At 49.6% G+C, this 16,138-nt stretch overlaps 1 protein-coding gene across 3 annotated transcripts in view; it reads left to right on the top strand.

Annotated features, from left to right (window-relative positions):
* The window catches only part of NSMCE1 (NSE1 homolog, SMC5-SMC6 complex component), a 46,467-nt gene that overhangs the window by 25,669 nt on the left and 4,660 nt on the right, over positions 1-16,138 (top strand). For all 3 annotated transcript variants that reach the window (XM_045300213.1, XM_045300221.1, XM_045300223.1), the window contains exons 3-5: positions 7,309-7,430; positions 8,770-8,847; positions 10,057-10,203. In XM_045300213.1, the coding sequence (XP_045156148.1) occupies positions 7,309-7,430; positions 8,770-8,847; positions 10,057-10,203 (347 nt within the window). The remainder of the gene's footprint in view (positions 1-7,308; positions 7,431-8,769; positions 8,848-10,056; positions 10,204-16,138) is intronic.

The following is a 16,138-nucleotide window of genomic DNA, read 5'->3' on the forward strand; positions in this document are numbered from 1 at the left end:
CATGCGTCAAAACTAGCTAGCAAACTTGATAGCGGGGGAAATTGGGGCTTGATGAATATTTTCAGTTTGGGTCAACCCTGTTCGGCCTTGATCCCACATTGGTTTTCCGCCTGCTGATGTTCAGGACTCTTTGCCCCGGGGTCTTGTGCCCCGCGCTGGGCAGTGGGCTTTCATCGTGAGTCATTGGCGATTGTCTTTGTGTTTCTCTCTAGCCTTTCCTCTCCTAGCTCTGTAAGCATCTCTTTCCCAGGAGAATGCAACAATAATTAAAAGTTAGCTCCCAGTACATTTTCCTTCTACTTTTAATGTTTCCTTGCAACATATCCCTTGCAGCATGATGAATAATTAATAAACTTAACCACTGTCAGAGTCGGCTTGCCTTTCAGTTTAGCAGTCGGGATTAGGTCTGTGATCATAACCTGAAGGTGGCAAGCAATGGACATGAAAGTGACATCTAAGATGGGGCCCGATGAATTTTGCAACATGCAGAATTTCACGCGGGCAATTGTCAGGTGGCTTGATAGGGCTCTTGGGCTCGACGCCCCTGCAATCACGCCACTGTTGCTTTCACACGGACTAGATGTATCCAAATTGTAGCCCACTTTTGAGCCCTGATGGCGAGGTGGTTATGCGTTGGTTTGCTAACTGTAAGGTCAGCAGTTCGAAATCACCAGCCGCTCCAAGGGAGGAAGGCGGGGTTTGTACTCCCATAGAGCTACAGTCTGAAACTCACAGGGGTCGTTCTACCCTCTCACGTAGGGTCGCTGTGAGTTAGAATCGACTCGACGACAGTGAGTTTGGCTTTTGGTTTTCTTGACTTTGTGCAGCGCAGGAGTCCAGGGTGAGACTGATGCCCAAGGGTCCATTCCGGCTAGTGCAGATCGCTCATCTGGGACTTCCCTGTGCCTCTCTCTCCGAGCGTGACGTCATTGGTTTGGAAATACTAGAAGCACTACTTAGGAATACTAGACCCCAAACACAAGAGAGGTGATGTACGAGGGAGGTGGAAAGACTGGGAATGGATCCTTCGATAGAAGTACCACAAGTGCAACCACCAGACGTGTCCCTGGCAGGAACGGTGATGCTGTTCTTCAAAGATATGGTTTCAAATCCTCTTTCTAGCAGGCACCCGGGCAAGTTCTTTTCATAAAGGAAACCATAGCTACCTGCTGGAGACATTGCGAGGGTTAAATGAGAGAATTTGCATCAAGTGCCTGTTGAGAGCCCTTCTGAGACCGGTGCCCACGACTTACTGCCACTTTCTTCTGCATTCCATTGCGGGTCATCTGACCCCGGGCAGGGCAGGCGCGTGAGAGTGTAGGCAGCAGTATTTAGTATCAGAGAATCTGCAGTGCTGGCGTGATTGTATGCCAGGAATCACTGCGTAGACCATAGGCTGCATCTCTGTTTGGATCGTCCCAGAAAATACGAAGGCATGGCCACCCCTAGCCTAGCACAGCTCCTGGTCAGCCAGTGAGTTTGTCTCTGGTCTGCGGCGTGCCCCACACTTTGTGGGTGAGGTGATATAATGGCGGGCGAGGCAAGCAGAGTCCCAGCCCCGATGGAACTATGTTCTATGAAGCTACGGAGGGCACAAGACAATGACTTGTAGACCAGCAAATGCCACTGTAGGTGCTAAATGTAGATGAGGAGAATACATGAGGTGTGTGTATGTTTTGTTTGTTTGCTTTATTTTTAATGTAGCTTGATATGCCTGGAGCTGGGGCTTGGGCCCAAGTTTCAGGTGAGGCCTTTCTGCCAGGTGACGTTTCTGTTGATGCTGTATACTGAGGAGACAACCTGCAAAGACCTGGGGAGAAGCTTTCCGAGCTGCAGGAACAGGTGTGAACTTCCTCAAATGGAGAGGAGCTTCGCATGTGCAGGAAGGCCAGTGTGAGGGGGACGTACTGGGGGTAGGGTCTGGATAAGGGCCATGGGAAGTCGATGGCATCTTCTAGGTGGGAACCAGAGGATGAGGGGGGCCGAGCTCCACAGAAACAGTGTGAAAGCCACTCTGCCTGATGATAGGTGGGGCATTTGTTTTCAGAGGGTGAGATTAAAATTGAAATGGATTATTAATAGTCTGAGCAGTGATGTCCTGCTAAAAGTGGCTGACTTTCTCTGTGATGGCTTACAGTGTCATGTATTGGATCATTGTTGGGAATAAGCTGGGCAAGGGGCCACCCAACAGGGACACAAGAGAGGGACACAAGTGTGCCCCTGTCACCATTACAGGTGTTACTATTGGCTTTGGGCTCTTAATGCATGTGTTAGTCTAAGTAGACTAGAGATAAGCAAAATTCAAAGACACTTATGAACTCTGTATAAGAAAGAGCTTTATATAAAGAGTAATTGTATATCGAGAAACAGTCCAGATCAAATCCATAAGTCCAATATTAGCCCATATGCCCAAATACTAGTCCGTAAATTCCTCTCTAGGATCACGCAGCCATGCAGTAATGCTGAATGCAGGTAGATCACAGGCCAGTGGGTGGAAAGTCTGGTGGATCCAGTGGTGGTAGAAGCATCTCAGTGCTGGCAGTGGGTCTCCACGTGGCTCCTCCAGCTCCAGGGCTCTGGCTCCATCATTGTCTCTCCTTGTGGCTCGTCAACAGGAATGTCTCTCAGGGAGACCAAGTAGAGAGTCCGTGTGTCCCGCTTCCAGCAAGCCATTTGTCTCCGTCATGCCTCCAAATGAGGTAGGTCATCAAGCTGTGACTTGATTGACAGGCTAAACTACACCCCTTCACTCTTAATAGTCTCAAGTTGACTACAGATTATGTAACTACCACAGTGCATGCAGCCAAGATGCAGGAAACGTGCCAAGTAGGAAAAATTAAACCAAAGTGTAAACTTCCGAGATCATCTCAATTTTTAAAAAAATGAATGCTGTGAAATAGATCTTTGAGCAATAATTTAAAAACAGTCTGGTAGTCAAGAATCTGTTCCCCTTAGTAGAGTCCCTGGGTGGTACAAATGGTTAGCATTCTCAGCTGCTAACTGAAAGGTTGGAGGTTTGAATCCACCCCGAGGATTGAATCAGCCATGGAAACCCTCGGAGCGCTGGGTTTGCCTTGGGTTGGTGGTAGCCGCAGAGGACCGACAGCCTCCCTGCTCACTGAGTTGGGAGTTTGCTGCTGCCGGGACTGCTCCCCGCCCTCCAGTGCTGCCCGGCTAGTTTAAGCACACAACTCCCGGGTGAGTGCTCTGCCTGTAGCATTTCCTGGACCCCAGCACAGGGATCTGCTCTCTCAGAGCTGGGTCTGCTGCCCCAGCACCTGTGCCAGATCCGGGGCATCAGCTGTCCCTTCCTTAGCTCAAATGAGGGGGCTGTCACAGAGGGCAAGTTGGGCTCCATGTGGTGGGTTTAGTCCCTTGGGGTCTTGTGCTTTGCTGTTATTTCCTCTGACTAAAATAGCATTTCCTCTTTGGGGTGCTTAACTTGGAACAAAATTGTTCATTGGTTAGAGGCTAGGGCACTGACTTCCAGATTGCCTTTCTGAGTGCCCAGGGATCCCTGCATGCATCAAAGGTTCACTGGCAAAAGTACAATTTTAATTTTAAGAGAAAGGGAGAAAAAATATGTTGAGGTAGCTAGGGGAGGGGGGAGCATCTCTCAAAGTTAATCTAACCATTTCCTCCTCCTGAGGAGAGAGATGGGCTCAATTTTGTTTAAGGCTGTCCAGCCTGTTTAGAGTCTGTTTGTGGTGGCCCCAGTGAAAGACGTTTCTTGCTGAAGAGAATGCTGTCCTTCCTTTGGCCTTGGGCGCAGCTTCTTCTACAGCAGTGTGCTGCTGCTGCTGCTTCCAGGACCGGATGGCATGAGCCATCCGCCTGGATTGCCATCCTTTGCCGGGAGAGTGATGGCTGCCCACTGGTCCCCCCAAACCAAACCAAACTCACTGCCATCCAGCCAGTGCCGACTCACAGCACCCGTTGGACGTTCACGCCCGAGTGAGTGTCCAGGAACGTAACTCTTGACAGGAGTAGAAAGTCTGTCCCTCTGCTGACCTTGAGGTGACGAGGACCCACTCTGCCCCCAGAGCTCCTGCTGGTTGGTCCCAGCTCCCACCGTGTCACCGCTGTGAAGCAGCCCTTCTCCAGCACACTCTGGGTCTTCTACCAGGCACGGCCCGGGCACTCTGTAGCTTCATCGGCTGAGCCCCTCCTTGGGACTCTGAACTCCAGTGCCCAGCACAGGAGGGATGTGGGTGTGGCCTCGATGTGTTGGGTGGGTGTTGAGAAGAGCTTATGGAAGGCCTGGGGTCAGGCTGGAGAGTGGGCGGAAACCAGAACCTAGCAGCACTTCATGGCCAAGCTCATCCTCTGCCGTGGCAAGCCATGCGCGGGCCACTTCCACCCACTCCTCTGCCCCTTGCTCACGTGGAGAAGAGGGTTGGACTGCGGGACATGGGTTCTTGGCCCACTTGGGGCTAATCTAGGCTTGGGCTTTCTGGCTCTCTGCATATGGGCACCTGGGATGATTCTCCCACCGAAACCACACCTAATGGAGAGAGGCAATTATTATTATTATTATTTTTAAAAGGCTTGTTAGGGAGGAAAGTGGATGCTGGGTGGCCAGACATTACCAGATGACTCCCGCAGGGGTCAGCCAGAGTACCCGGTACCCGGAAAGGAATGTGTGGAGGAGGGTGGTCAGAGCAAGGGCACTCACCCAACCCAGGGTGAAGGGGGACCCATGTCAGAGAGAGCCACCGGCAGGCTCCAAGGATCACTGCGCCGGGTGGCTGGAGCCAGGAGTGGGAGGGTTGGAGAGCAGTGTCCTAAGCATGTGGGAGGTTGAAGGTCAGAGCGTTTGTGGTCTTCAGAGATGTGAGACATGGGGAGAGGTTTGCCCTGGGTCTGAGAGGCCAGGGTAAGATTTACTGACTGGAGCCCATGCCTGGAACTGGTACCTGGCACCAGGCTGCCTCTGTGACTGCTGACAAGTGGTCATATTTTGGGGTGTGGGTAGATGGGTAGAGAAGTCTATTCTCAGGGGGAGAGAGAGAGATTACAGGATGGGGACAGCTGTGAGAAGGATGTGGTGGTGCCCCTGACACAGGGAGGGTAAGACCCGAGAACACGAATAACAGAACGGGTGGTTGGTTTCTGCAATAGGAAGGGCGTTTTGTTTTCATTTTAAGTGGAAATACAGTGAAAACATGTTTTTGAAAAGTGAGTGTAGACACCAAGAGAGAGGTGGGAGGGGGCGAGTTCATGGGCCAAGTGGTTGCTGGATCATCGCCCTGCAGACAAGGCATTTGGAAAGTCCGGCATGTTCGCCGGTGTTTGATCAACCCACAGAAGACGTTTTTCTGAGTGGTAGCCCAAGAGGGCCTTTTTAGGGGGGAAGTGTGAATCGTCACTGGAGAAGGCAGGGGCGACTTGCCACTGTGTTGTATCGGGTAGGTGGGTGGCCCAGATCTGTGGAGGATGCTGGTGGAGGTTCCGTCCACAGGTGGTTCTGGGAGTGGTTGCTTACCAGAATTGGGCATGTTGAGGGGTAGACGAGACCCGCTTCAAGGTTGCGGGCAAAGCTTGTATGGAAGCTCCTGGCCACAGCATTCACGCATCTCTGTGGTGTGGGGCAATGAGAAGAAGCACTCGTGAACAGTGCCCTTGGAGCTGGTGTTCTGGTGACTGGTGGGCAGAAATGGGAAAGGGGGTGGGCACATGTCTCAGACAGAAAGGACACGTGAACAAAGGCTCGGAGGCAGAGGCGTGGCCTCGACTCACTCTGCTCGTTTTACCTCTGCAGTTCCACGTCACCATGTATCTTCTATTTATCACGACTATTATTTTTTTAAGTTAAGTTGTGCCATTTCCTTTTCTCCGACACAGTCTGACTTAGAAAGGTTCAGCTCCCTGCCGTACATTACATGTGGGTGTCACTGTTGTGTTGTCAGTAGCCTCTCCTGGCCCTGGCAGGCACGTCCTTTTGAATAGTCTTACAAACATATGTCGCAACTGGCGCCTTTAACTGCCGTGCCCTCCACTGCCCCAGCATGATCCGCTGGCGCTTTCTCACCTGTCACTGTGTGCACAGGTGGACAGAGAAGAACTGCTCTCTGTCAGAATCAAGCAACGTAGATGACACTCAAGCGGTCTGCCTGTGCCGGCCCCTCCCTTAGTGCCTTCCTAGTGACGAGCCCGGTCATCAGGTCCCCAGCCACCTTCCATCCAGGCCTTGGCTCTGGATGCGCTGTCGGGAGAGGGCAGGTTCTGGAGCAGGACAGCGTGCTCGGGAAAGGAGCGGGCAGAGAGAAAGAGGAAGGCCTTCACTCCAGGGATTGACACCGTGGCAGAACTAATGGCCCATGAAGGACAGTTGTGAGGCTGTCGCTGTACCGGGCAGTTTCCTTCTCTGGCACACAGGGTCACTAGGAGTCAGACTGACAGCAGCATATGCTTATACTTAGAGAAAAACTGCAGGGTGGTCTTCTGGGGTTTCTTAACGGTTTGTAACAGAAATATATCCTCTGGTCTGTGTTTCTCTTCCCTTTCCTTCCCAGAGGGATTGTTCTAAACCATTGAAAATTAACTAGCCAGTTAATTAATTTCATAAATGACAACAGTGAAAACAGTGAATACATATTTTTGGTTGAGAAATGACGCAGGTCAAAAGGGTGTTTCTCAGGTGCAAAGCTGGCCAGCTCTCAACAGGTTCCTGCTACCTCAAGGAGAAGGGTCACACCCTCCTCGCCTGCAGGACTCTGGGCCATTCTGGCTTCTGCTTTCCTCTCCAGCCGCATCTGTGGTCCTCCACCCAGCCAGTTCCTGCCACTGCTAATGACCCTAGGCACCAGAGTGCCCACAGCATGGAGTCGGGTGGCTTTTCCTCAGGCTGATGACCATAGTCAGTGGTAACCAGCTTCCTTGTCCTCCGCAGGCTGTGGAGGATGATGGGAGGAAGGAATAAAGACATGCATAGTACGTGTGTGAGGGTTTGCAGGGCATGAGGCGGAGGTGGCGTGGGGCGTTGAGGGCAGTGGGGTGCATTGCAGGCTCTGAGCATGCTGCAAGGTCAGGGATGGTGCCGACTGGGAGCAGACGACCAGGCATAGGCTTTCAGGTATCCTTTTGGGGTCCTCGTCTTCTGCCTGTCTCAAGGCCCTCACCCGTCTTCTGCCTGTGTTCAAATGCCTGAGGAAGCAAGGGGCCACACAGTATGGTATTCTCCCAAGAGAGCCAGGGTCTTCACCCATATCTAGCTTTGAAGTCACGTGTCCAGGCCCGGTGGGATGATTGAAAGAAGCAACCTCGATTCGATGAAGCTCCTCAGCCGTTTGTGCTCCTCATTTGCAGGCAACGCAACTGTCGAGAAGCTGGAGGACTTCATCAACAACATCAACAGTGTCTTGGAGTCCCTGTACATCGAGGTGAAGAAAGGAGTCACAGAAGATAATGGGAGACCCATCTATGCTCTGGTGAGTGCCTGCCAAGCAGCCCCCCAGCTCCTCTGCAGCCCACGGTCCTGCTTCCATAGCAGATTTACAGCCTTGGAAGTGCTGTGGGGCAGCAGTTGGATTGCAGCCCTGAGGGTCCCGGTGAGTCAGAATCCACCCTGGCTGTGAGGTGCAACACAGAGAGCCCTCTGGTGGCATTTGTGAGGCAGCACAGGGCCTGAGGTGAGGAGGCGGGAGAAAGATGAGGCTTTCTACTCCTGTAAAGAGTTATGGTCTCAGCAGAAACACACAGGGGCAGCTCTTTCCTGTCCTGTCGGGTTGCTGAGTCGGCCTCGACTCTGGCAGTCAGAAGGTGGGGAGGAAAGAAACTGAAAGCAGATCCCCTGTGACAGACACACACACACACATTCTCTCTCTCTCTCTCTTGCCCACCCCTCTGCCTGACAAGCAGCCCCGAGGGTTCTCAGAATCCGGCTCATGGTTTCTTAAGCACATGAAGAAATAAAGACTTGGAAAAATATGTGACATGTTCAGGGTCACGTAGCTGTCACGATCTTGGACCTCATGAACTGCAGCACACAGCAGCCCTGCCCACCGAAAACCCCGTGTGTGAGAGGCTTTGATTTTGATAGGCCTCTGAAAGAAGTTGCCCCAATAATATGGAGTATTAGGGAGAGAACGAGTTTTCATTTAGACTAACATGTAGAAACGGAGAAGAAAGATGTATGAGGGATTGGGGCCCCTTTTGGCACCCTTGGCTAGGGAACCATCCTTGGGCTTGTCCCAGGACCTAGGAGATTGGGTGGACCCCTGGGAAGTTGTTGCCCCACCCACTCATCATCGGTGTCCAACCAGGTCCATGTCCAGAAAATAACCTTCTAGCCCAGAGTTTCTGAAATTTCTCCTCTACGGAGAAGGGGCTGTGTGGTCACTATGGAAATGCTGAGAAAAAATAAAGGAATTTCTTTGCTACCATGTTCCGGCACCTCCTGTCTTCAGAATGCCCGTCAGCATGCAGACAAGTCCCCAAACGTGCGTGCGTCTGGAAAGTACAGCACAACCTGTGGAGCTTTAGAATCTCAGAGAGTCGGCCATGCTCCTGAGCTGGAGCGCCAGGGTCATGCCGTTACACTGATTACAAACCCGCTCTGGGCTGCGATCACAGAGACAGTTCTGCCGTATTCTGCCGGGCCGCTCTGAGTCGGCTCTGCCGGGATGGCAATGCGTTTGAGAGTGCCCCTTCGCCTGCCCCTGTCGTGCCTGACCACGAGCGCACAGTGCCTGTTGGGGAAGCGGGGGAAAGGGGACCCCCTCAGATGGGTTACCTCGCAGTCATTTTCATGCTGACTGACTCTTCCAGGTGAATCTTGCAACGACTCCAGTTTCCAAGATGGCATCGGATTTTGCAGAGAATGAACTGGACCTTTTTAGAAAGGCTGTAAGTACCATCGCTCCCCTTGCCCACCAGCCTGGCTTCTTATGGCAAACTGCTATCTTCATCACCTGAAATGGACATGACAGTTTCAGAAGGGGGTCAAAAATCTTACTTCCCAGGATTCACAGCCTCTGCTACAGGCGATTTCTGGGGAGGCCACTGTGACTGCAGAGAAGAAGGGCTTTTACTGCCTCACCCCTGGTTGGGTGCGCAACTGCGGGCCTTGTAGTGGTTGATGCTGCATTGCCTGGCGGCTTGGGGTGCGCCCTGGAGCAGTCCGCGTCACCTGGGCGCGTCCCACTTAGAAATGCAGTATCCCGGCCCCTCCCCAGATAAGGGACCCTATATCTGCAGGCTCACAGTGAGGCACACTGACCTTCCAGGCTCTTGAACTTATCCTGAGCCTCTTGGCTGGGACCTGGCTGGGCACTTGGCTAAGATCATGGCTCTCAGCCGTGGGCTCATGTGTTTAAGCTAGGAGTTTAAAATAGTTCCAATGTCTGGCCCTCACTCATTCTACATCTATGGCATCAGACTCTCTTGAGGATGAGGCCTTGGAACCAGATGTCTGAAGCTTCCCTGGTGGCTCTCCGTGAGAAGCAGGTCTCAAAAGCAAGGATGGCCACCTGTGCGTGTGCAGAAAACCCATCCTCCTGTGGCTTCCTGGCCTGCTTTGGGCAGGAGCTTTAGGCAGCTTGTCTGCCAACCCCTGTGGGCCCCTGAGTCTGCAGTGCCTCAGTGGCTCTGAGCTGCCTCCCTGCTCCCTTGCCCCTGGGCTGGAGAACGTGGTGCTGACTCTCTCCTCTTCTCGTTTGCCTGTCCTGATTCCACCCTGCTACTCCTGCCAGCCTCAGTGTCCCCTGGGGACATACAGAGAGGTGCTGCCTCATTTTATTCTCCAATCCCCCCATTTTCAAGGAGGTGGAGCTGGGAACTAGAGAAATGAGGTGACCCTTCTTGAATGTTGGACATTAAGATCCACCCTTTGGGATGGAGTTACAGGATTGGCCACCGAGTCAGACGCACTGGGCACCTGCATTGATGGCATCACTATGCTGACGGGGCGGCGGTGGGGAGGGGCCCCAGTGCACCCCTCTGCCTATGAGATGCGTGTCCCCAGTTGGGCTGGACCCCTGTCAGCCTGTCGTCTCTCTTGCTTCACGTTGCTTCTGTAGATTGGACAGGTGATCATGGTCCCGCTCTTTTCTCCAGTTGGAACTGATTGTTGACTCCGAATCTGGCTTTGCGTCTTCTACAAACATTTTGAATCTGGTCGATCAACTTAAAGGCAAGAAGATGAAGAAGAAGGAAGCTGAGCAAGTGCTCCAGAAGTTTGTGCAAAACAAATGGCTGATTGAGGTACTTGGTCTGGTTTGCCCGGCTTGACTCCCACTGCTCGGCACTTCGCCCACACTTGTGCCGGGGACTCTGCCCGGGGATGGCTCTGTCAGCAGGTAGACGGGGCTGGAGGCTGCTGCTTGTGGTCTTGTGATTCGTCACTGTCTCTCAGGGAGCCTCTGAGTTACTGCTTTCTAAAGGGGGCGGTCTGACCTGAGGTTCCTGGTCGGAGGAGAAAGGCAGGAGAGGTGGGGAGGGGGAGGGGCCTCATGCTCACTAACCATGCAGCCTGGGCCATATCTGCTGGCACATACTTCATGCCCAGGCTGAACAAGCTGTGGCTTGCTGGGGCCAGAGGCTGAACCCAGAGTCAGGTTTGGGTGACTGTGGCACCATGTGTCTCTGGGTGGAGGTGGGGGTGTGTGTTTAAGAATTACTTGCTGGCTATAGAAAAGATAGGAAAATAGAAGCAGGTTGAAAACCACCTGTGTGGTTGCCCGCATCCAGTGCTGACCACCGTGGCATTCTCATTCCTCTTCCTTTGTTTGCTGCTTTTGACCGGCCAATTCCCTGGCGTGAGGCTCGCAGATGGACGTTGCCAGGTGACGGATAGCAGAGGCTGCAGGCATGGGAACCAGTTCTTATGCTAGCCACTCCCTTTTCCCCTGTCCTTTGATCTTCGGGGAGGCTGGGTGGCATGGTAGGAAGACCACGTCTTCTCCAGGATCAGTCAGACTCACACTGAATGTCGGCTCCTGCTTCTTCATCAGTAAAATGGACGGGGGAGTACCGCCTTCTTCAGGGTTGGTTCTGGAAGGGTGGTGGATCTAGAGGTTCTGTGCATTGTGCAGAGTGGGTGCTGCAAAACCCAACCTGCTGACCTGCCCCTCAGCTGAGGCACCTTGGAGGACACTTGTATTTTTTTTTTTTAATTCTCGTGGCTGTTGTGACTATACACAACAAAACATATGCAATCCAGTTGTTTCCACTTGTACAATTCAGAGACATCGATGACAGCCTTTGAGTTGTGTGACCACTCTCAGCCCCCTTCTGTTTCCCAAGTGGCATCAGCCCCTCTCTGGTTTTAGCATGGACTCACTGCCCCCTCTGGTTCCTGTCTCATCTTTTGGGTCACTTTTCAATTTGACCCCTCCAGTTTGTAATGCAGCGTCATGCTCAAGGAAGACTTTCTTGACTAGTGAAGCCAAGTTCTTGTTTGGTTTTAAGATGACTCCAGGGATACTTTGGGTTTAAGGTTTGAAGATTAACGTAGGGCAATAGTTTTGGGGGTTCATCTGGCCCCCGTGGCCCCAGAAAGTCTTGAGTCCATGAGAACTTGAAATTCTGTTCTGCAGTTTCCCCCTTTTGATCAGGCTTCTTGGATCGAACTATTAGTAATAGCGGCCAGCACCATCGAGTTTCCTGGTCTCCAGGCAAAGGAAGCCATGGAGGCGATTTGTCCACATCCACTTCCTGACTCTCCCTTCTTTATTGGCCTGGAGGCTAATAGGGATCAATTATTGTACCACTTGCAAGTGCTAAGGCCCAGAAACTACTTAACAATCTAGGAAGTGGGACAGAAGTGCTAAAGATGATATTGAGCCCATTTCTACACTCCCAACTCAAGGAATCAAATCCCATATTTGGTTGTACACAAGCAGCCTTAGCAGCTACTTGATTATTTCTGGTCTTTGTTATAAATACATGTCCCACAGCTTTTGCCCATTTAAGTTTCTACAGTGAATAATTCTTCGGCAGCATTTAACAAGAATCAGCTTGACAGCCCTGTCAACGTCACCGGAAACACAGTGCTCCAGAAGCAGCACCCTCCACCCTCTTCCTTTCTGCCTCTTATTCAAACTCGGGCCTCCTTACAGTTGCCTTTCTTGTCTTTTTATCTAAGTGAGGTCATACAATAGTTGTCCTTTGGTGACTGACTTATTTCACTTAGCTCCGACTATATTGGAACATGTATCGAGACTTCTAATCCACACAAGACCTCTTTAGAGTGTTGAAAAGCATGGCGGTCACTTTGAGGATTAAGGTCTGCCTGACCCAAACCATAGTATTTCATAAGTATTTTCATGGCTTCATAAGCTTGTGAACATTGGACATTAAATAAGGAAGACTGAAGGCGAATCAACGCATCTGAACTGTGGTGCTGGTGGAGAAGATAGAAAGTACCACGGACTGCCAAAAGGACAAACCGATCTTGGAAAGAAATACGGCCAGAGTGCTCCTTAGAGGGAAGGCTGGTGAGACTTTGTCTCACACACTTTGGACATATGGTCAGGAGAAGCCAACCCCTGGAGAAGGACATCGCGCTTGGCAAAATAGAGCAGTCGTGAACAAGAGGAAGGCTCTCGGGAGATGGATTGAAACAGTGGCTGCCACCATGGGCTTCAGAATGGGCACGGCTGTGAGGACGCGCAAGACCGGGAGAGTGTCACTCTGTTGAGCACAGGGTCGCTGTGAGTCAGAACTGACTCCGTGGCAGAGAACAACAGCGTCAATACTTCATTTCTCGCACCACATGCTGTTCATCCAGTCTTTCGTTGTATTAGGCGGGGTTGACTAGAGAAACAGATCTAGGGATGTCCATATTTGTTTAAGAGAGACCTGTATATCAAAGAGTAATTGTATATTACAAAAACAGTCCAGCCCAGTTCAGATCAAGTCTATAAGTTCGATATTAGCCCATAAACCTGATTTTCGCCCATGAATTCTTCTTCAGACTCACATAGCACATGTAGTGATGCTGAATGCAGGAAGATCACAGGCCAGTGGGTGGAAAGTCCTGTGGATCCAATGGCAGTGGAAGCATCTCCAGGGCTCTGGCTGCCATCAGTGTGATTCCGTGTGGCTTGTCCACAGGAATGTGAAGCAGAGAGAGATTATGGTCCACCTCTTCTGATGGCAGAATCAGAGAGAAAGAAGTTCCCAGAATGCTCATGAGAAGGCCACTCCCACAAAGAGGGATCAGTCAGTCTGACCTGATTGACAGTCTAGATTCCACCCTTTCATTCTTTTATCAAGTTGACATGTGTGTTAGTTGACACATACAAAACAATGCATAAATAAAAGATTAATGAAAGCATAGGACATACCACTGGATTTTAAAGCAATAGTAAAAAAGTTCATTATAGCTGAGAGAAACAAATCCATGGACACACATATATGTATAAGAAAGAGATTCATATACAAGAGCAATTGAACATTGAGAAAACATCCCAGCCCAGTCCAGATCAAGTCCATAAGTCTGGTATTAGCCCATATGTCCGATACCAATCTATAAAGTCCTCTTCAGACTGACGAAATACGCGCAGTGACGCCGAATACAGGATAATCACAGGCCAGTGGGTAGAAAGTCTTTGGATCCAGTGGCGTAAACATCTCAGCGCCGGCAGGGGCCTCTGCATCAAGGTGGGTCCATGTGTCTTGTCAGCTGCTATGTCTCCCAGGGTGTGTGCAGAGTCTCCCACCTCCAAGGAGGTAATACCGGATTTCCCAGAATTCTCAGGAGAAGGCCATGCCCATACAGAAGCCTCATTGGCTATGATCTGATTGACAGGCTAGACTCCACCCCTACACTCTTACACCTCAAATTGACAAATGATTATATATCTACCACAACATGAAATTGTGTAACTACCACATTTGCTAATAGGCATTTAGGTTACTCTGCCTTTGGGTTCTGAATAGTGATGCGGTATACATTAGTATACAAATCTGTTTTGAAGTGTTTGAGGTCAATACCTAGGACTGGGATTGCGCTTGGTCATTGAGTAGTTCTAGTTTCAGTTCTTTTAGGAAGCTCCGTGCTGTTTTGGACGACAGTTCGACTGTTTGGCAATTCTACTCACGGTGGATAAGTGGCCTACTTTTCTCATACCCTCTCCAACAATTCTTGTTCTATATCATTTTTCTGTTTTGTTTTAATCTTTGCCAGTGTATTGGGAGGAAATAGTATCTATTTTTTTTAAGAACGTGAATTTTTAATATTGTCTATAATGCGCATAGTTCAGTGAACCATGTTTTCCAAATAGCCAATGTATAAATTACAAAACAATGCATAAATAAAAGATTAATGAAAGCATAGGACATACCACTGGACTTTAAAGCAATAGTAAAAAAGTTCATTATAGTAGCTTTTTCTTCTAGATTTCATATATCCTTTAAGAAACCTCCACTTGTCAAGCTTTGGTACTGTATCAAAGAAAAATACCCACAATTATCTGAAAAAAGCTACTAAAACACTCCTTGCTTTTGTAACTACGTATTTGCTTGAAACCGTATTTTCTTGATAAGCTTCAAAACAATATATCACAAGATATTGGAATAAAGAAGCAAGTATGAGAATTCAACTACCTCTATTAAGCCAGATATCGGAGATTTGCACATACATGAATACCAATTTAACCACTGTCTTAGGCTTGGTTCACTAAAGAATACCAGTGATAGTCATATGTGGATTTGTAGAAATTTATATCAAGAAAATACATACAATGGTAGACGTCAGCAAGTCCACGTCAAGGTAGGTTCTCAGTCCGTGGATCAGAAGGCCGGAAGCTTCTACTGACTCACCTAGCTGCAGAGGGTGGTGAACCCAAGGTCAGCAGGAAGACTGCCGACTGGTGGCTACAAAGGCAAATGAATCCAACTGTTGTCAGATGGTATGCCGCTGTCAAACCCCCAGGATCAGGAGGCAATCACGACAGGCTGTTGGCTCAAGTCTAAAGAACTGGAGGTCGACAAGTCAGATGAAGGATCCGGCCCAGCAAAAAAGCAAACAAGCTTTTCCACAGCGTGTGCTTATGTTAGAAGTAGGCCAGCCCACAAAGGAACATTCTTTCAGTTTATCGCATCAGGGCTTTCAGCTGAAGTGGGGTGTTGTATCCCACCCTAATCTTCTTCCAAGTTACTGGCTGTGATTACATCGTCATGGAGGATGACTAGCTGTTAACTGCCTAACGGCTGAGGATCCTGGCCCCACCAAATGGACACGGAACACTATCACAACCACTGTTTTACATTACACGATGTACTTATTTTTATTAAACAATTTTATTAGGTAAACATAGCTGTCATTTTACGACTGTTATAATTTTATCCCTTAAAAGTAACATTTAACTGAGTTTTGGGTGGAAGTTTATACAATTGGGTTTCCCTCTGACAGTTTCCACAGAAGTTGTCAGTGGCATGTTTGCATTCGCTGCAGTCTTTCAGCATTCTCTTCCATTGTGCTCTCTCGTCCTGCCACTTCCATTCCCCACCCCCTTGTCATCTCATCTTTGCCATTGAGTCCGTTTGACCTCTTGGTCTCATACCGGTGATCTTACGAGTAATGGCCTCCAGTTTGTATAGCACTCTATTTCATGAAAAGGTCGCCTCAGGATAGGCTTGGATACTAGGTTTAAAAACAGTCTCAGGGAGTCCTCTGTTCTGTCTTTTTCCAGTTTGTCTGGCTGCCACTATTGCTTTTTCAATGAGAACTCGAGTTCTCCATATTTTTCTCCTAACCTATCCAGGATCAGCCTATCCATTGATCACAGTCAGGGCAGTTATTGGCTGTAGCTGGGCACCATCTAGTTCTTCTTGGTCCACGGGTAAATGGGGCTGTGGTTTCTAGGACTGCTTTCTTCGCTGAGTTTTTGGTTACCTTGTTGCTGTTGGGCTCCTAAAGAGTATAGCTCCATAGTTGTTTCTTTTTGTTTGTTTGTTTGTAGATTTTCCGCAATTTATTCCTTTTACCCAAAGGCAATTTCATGCATAAATTGAAACATACGGCTATATTTGACACACAGCATTGACATCACATAATGTCATAAATTTCTATTAAGGAGTAATCCTAAAATGGTTTCTTTTTTTTAAATCGTTTTATTAGGGGCTCATAGGACTCATCACAATCCATACATACATCAATTGTGTAAAGCACATTTGTACATTCTTTGCCCTC

This window comes from Echinops telfairi, unplaced genomic scaffold (genome assembly GCF_000313985.2).
Source record: "Echinops telfairi isolate 266 unplaced genomic scaffold, ASM31398v2 ScPeMD7_5;HRSCAF=22, whole genome shotgun sequence".
Classification (NCBI taxonomy): Eukaryota; Metazoa; Chordata; class Mammalia; order Afrosoricida; family Tenrecidae; genus Echinops; species Echinops telfairi.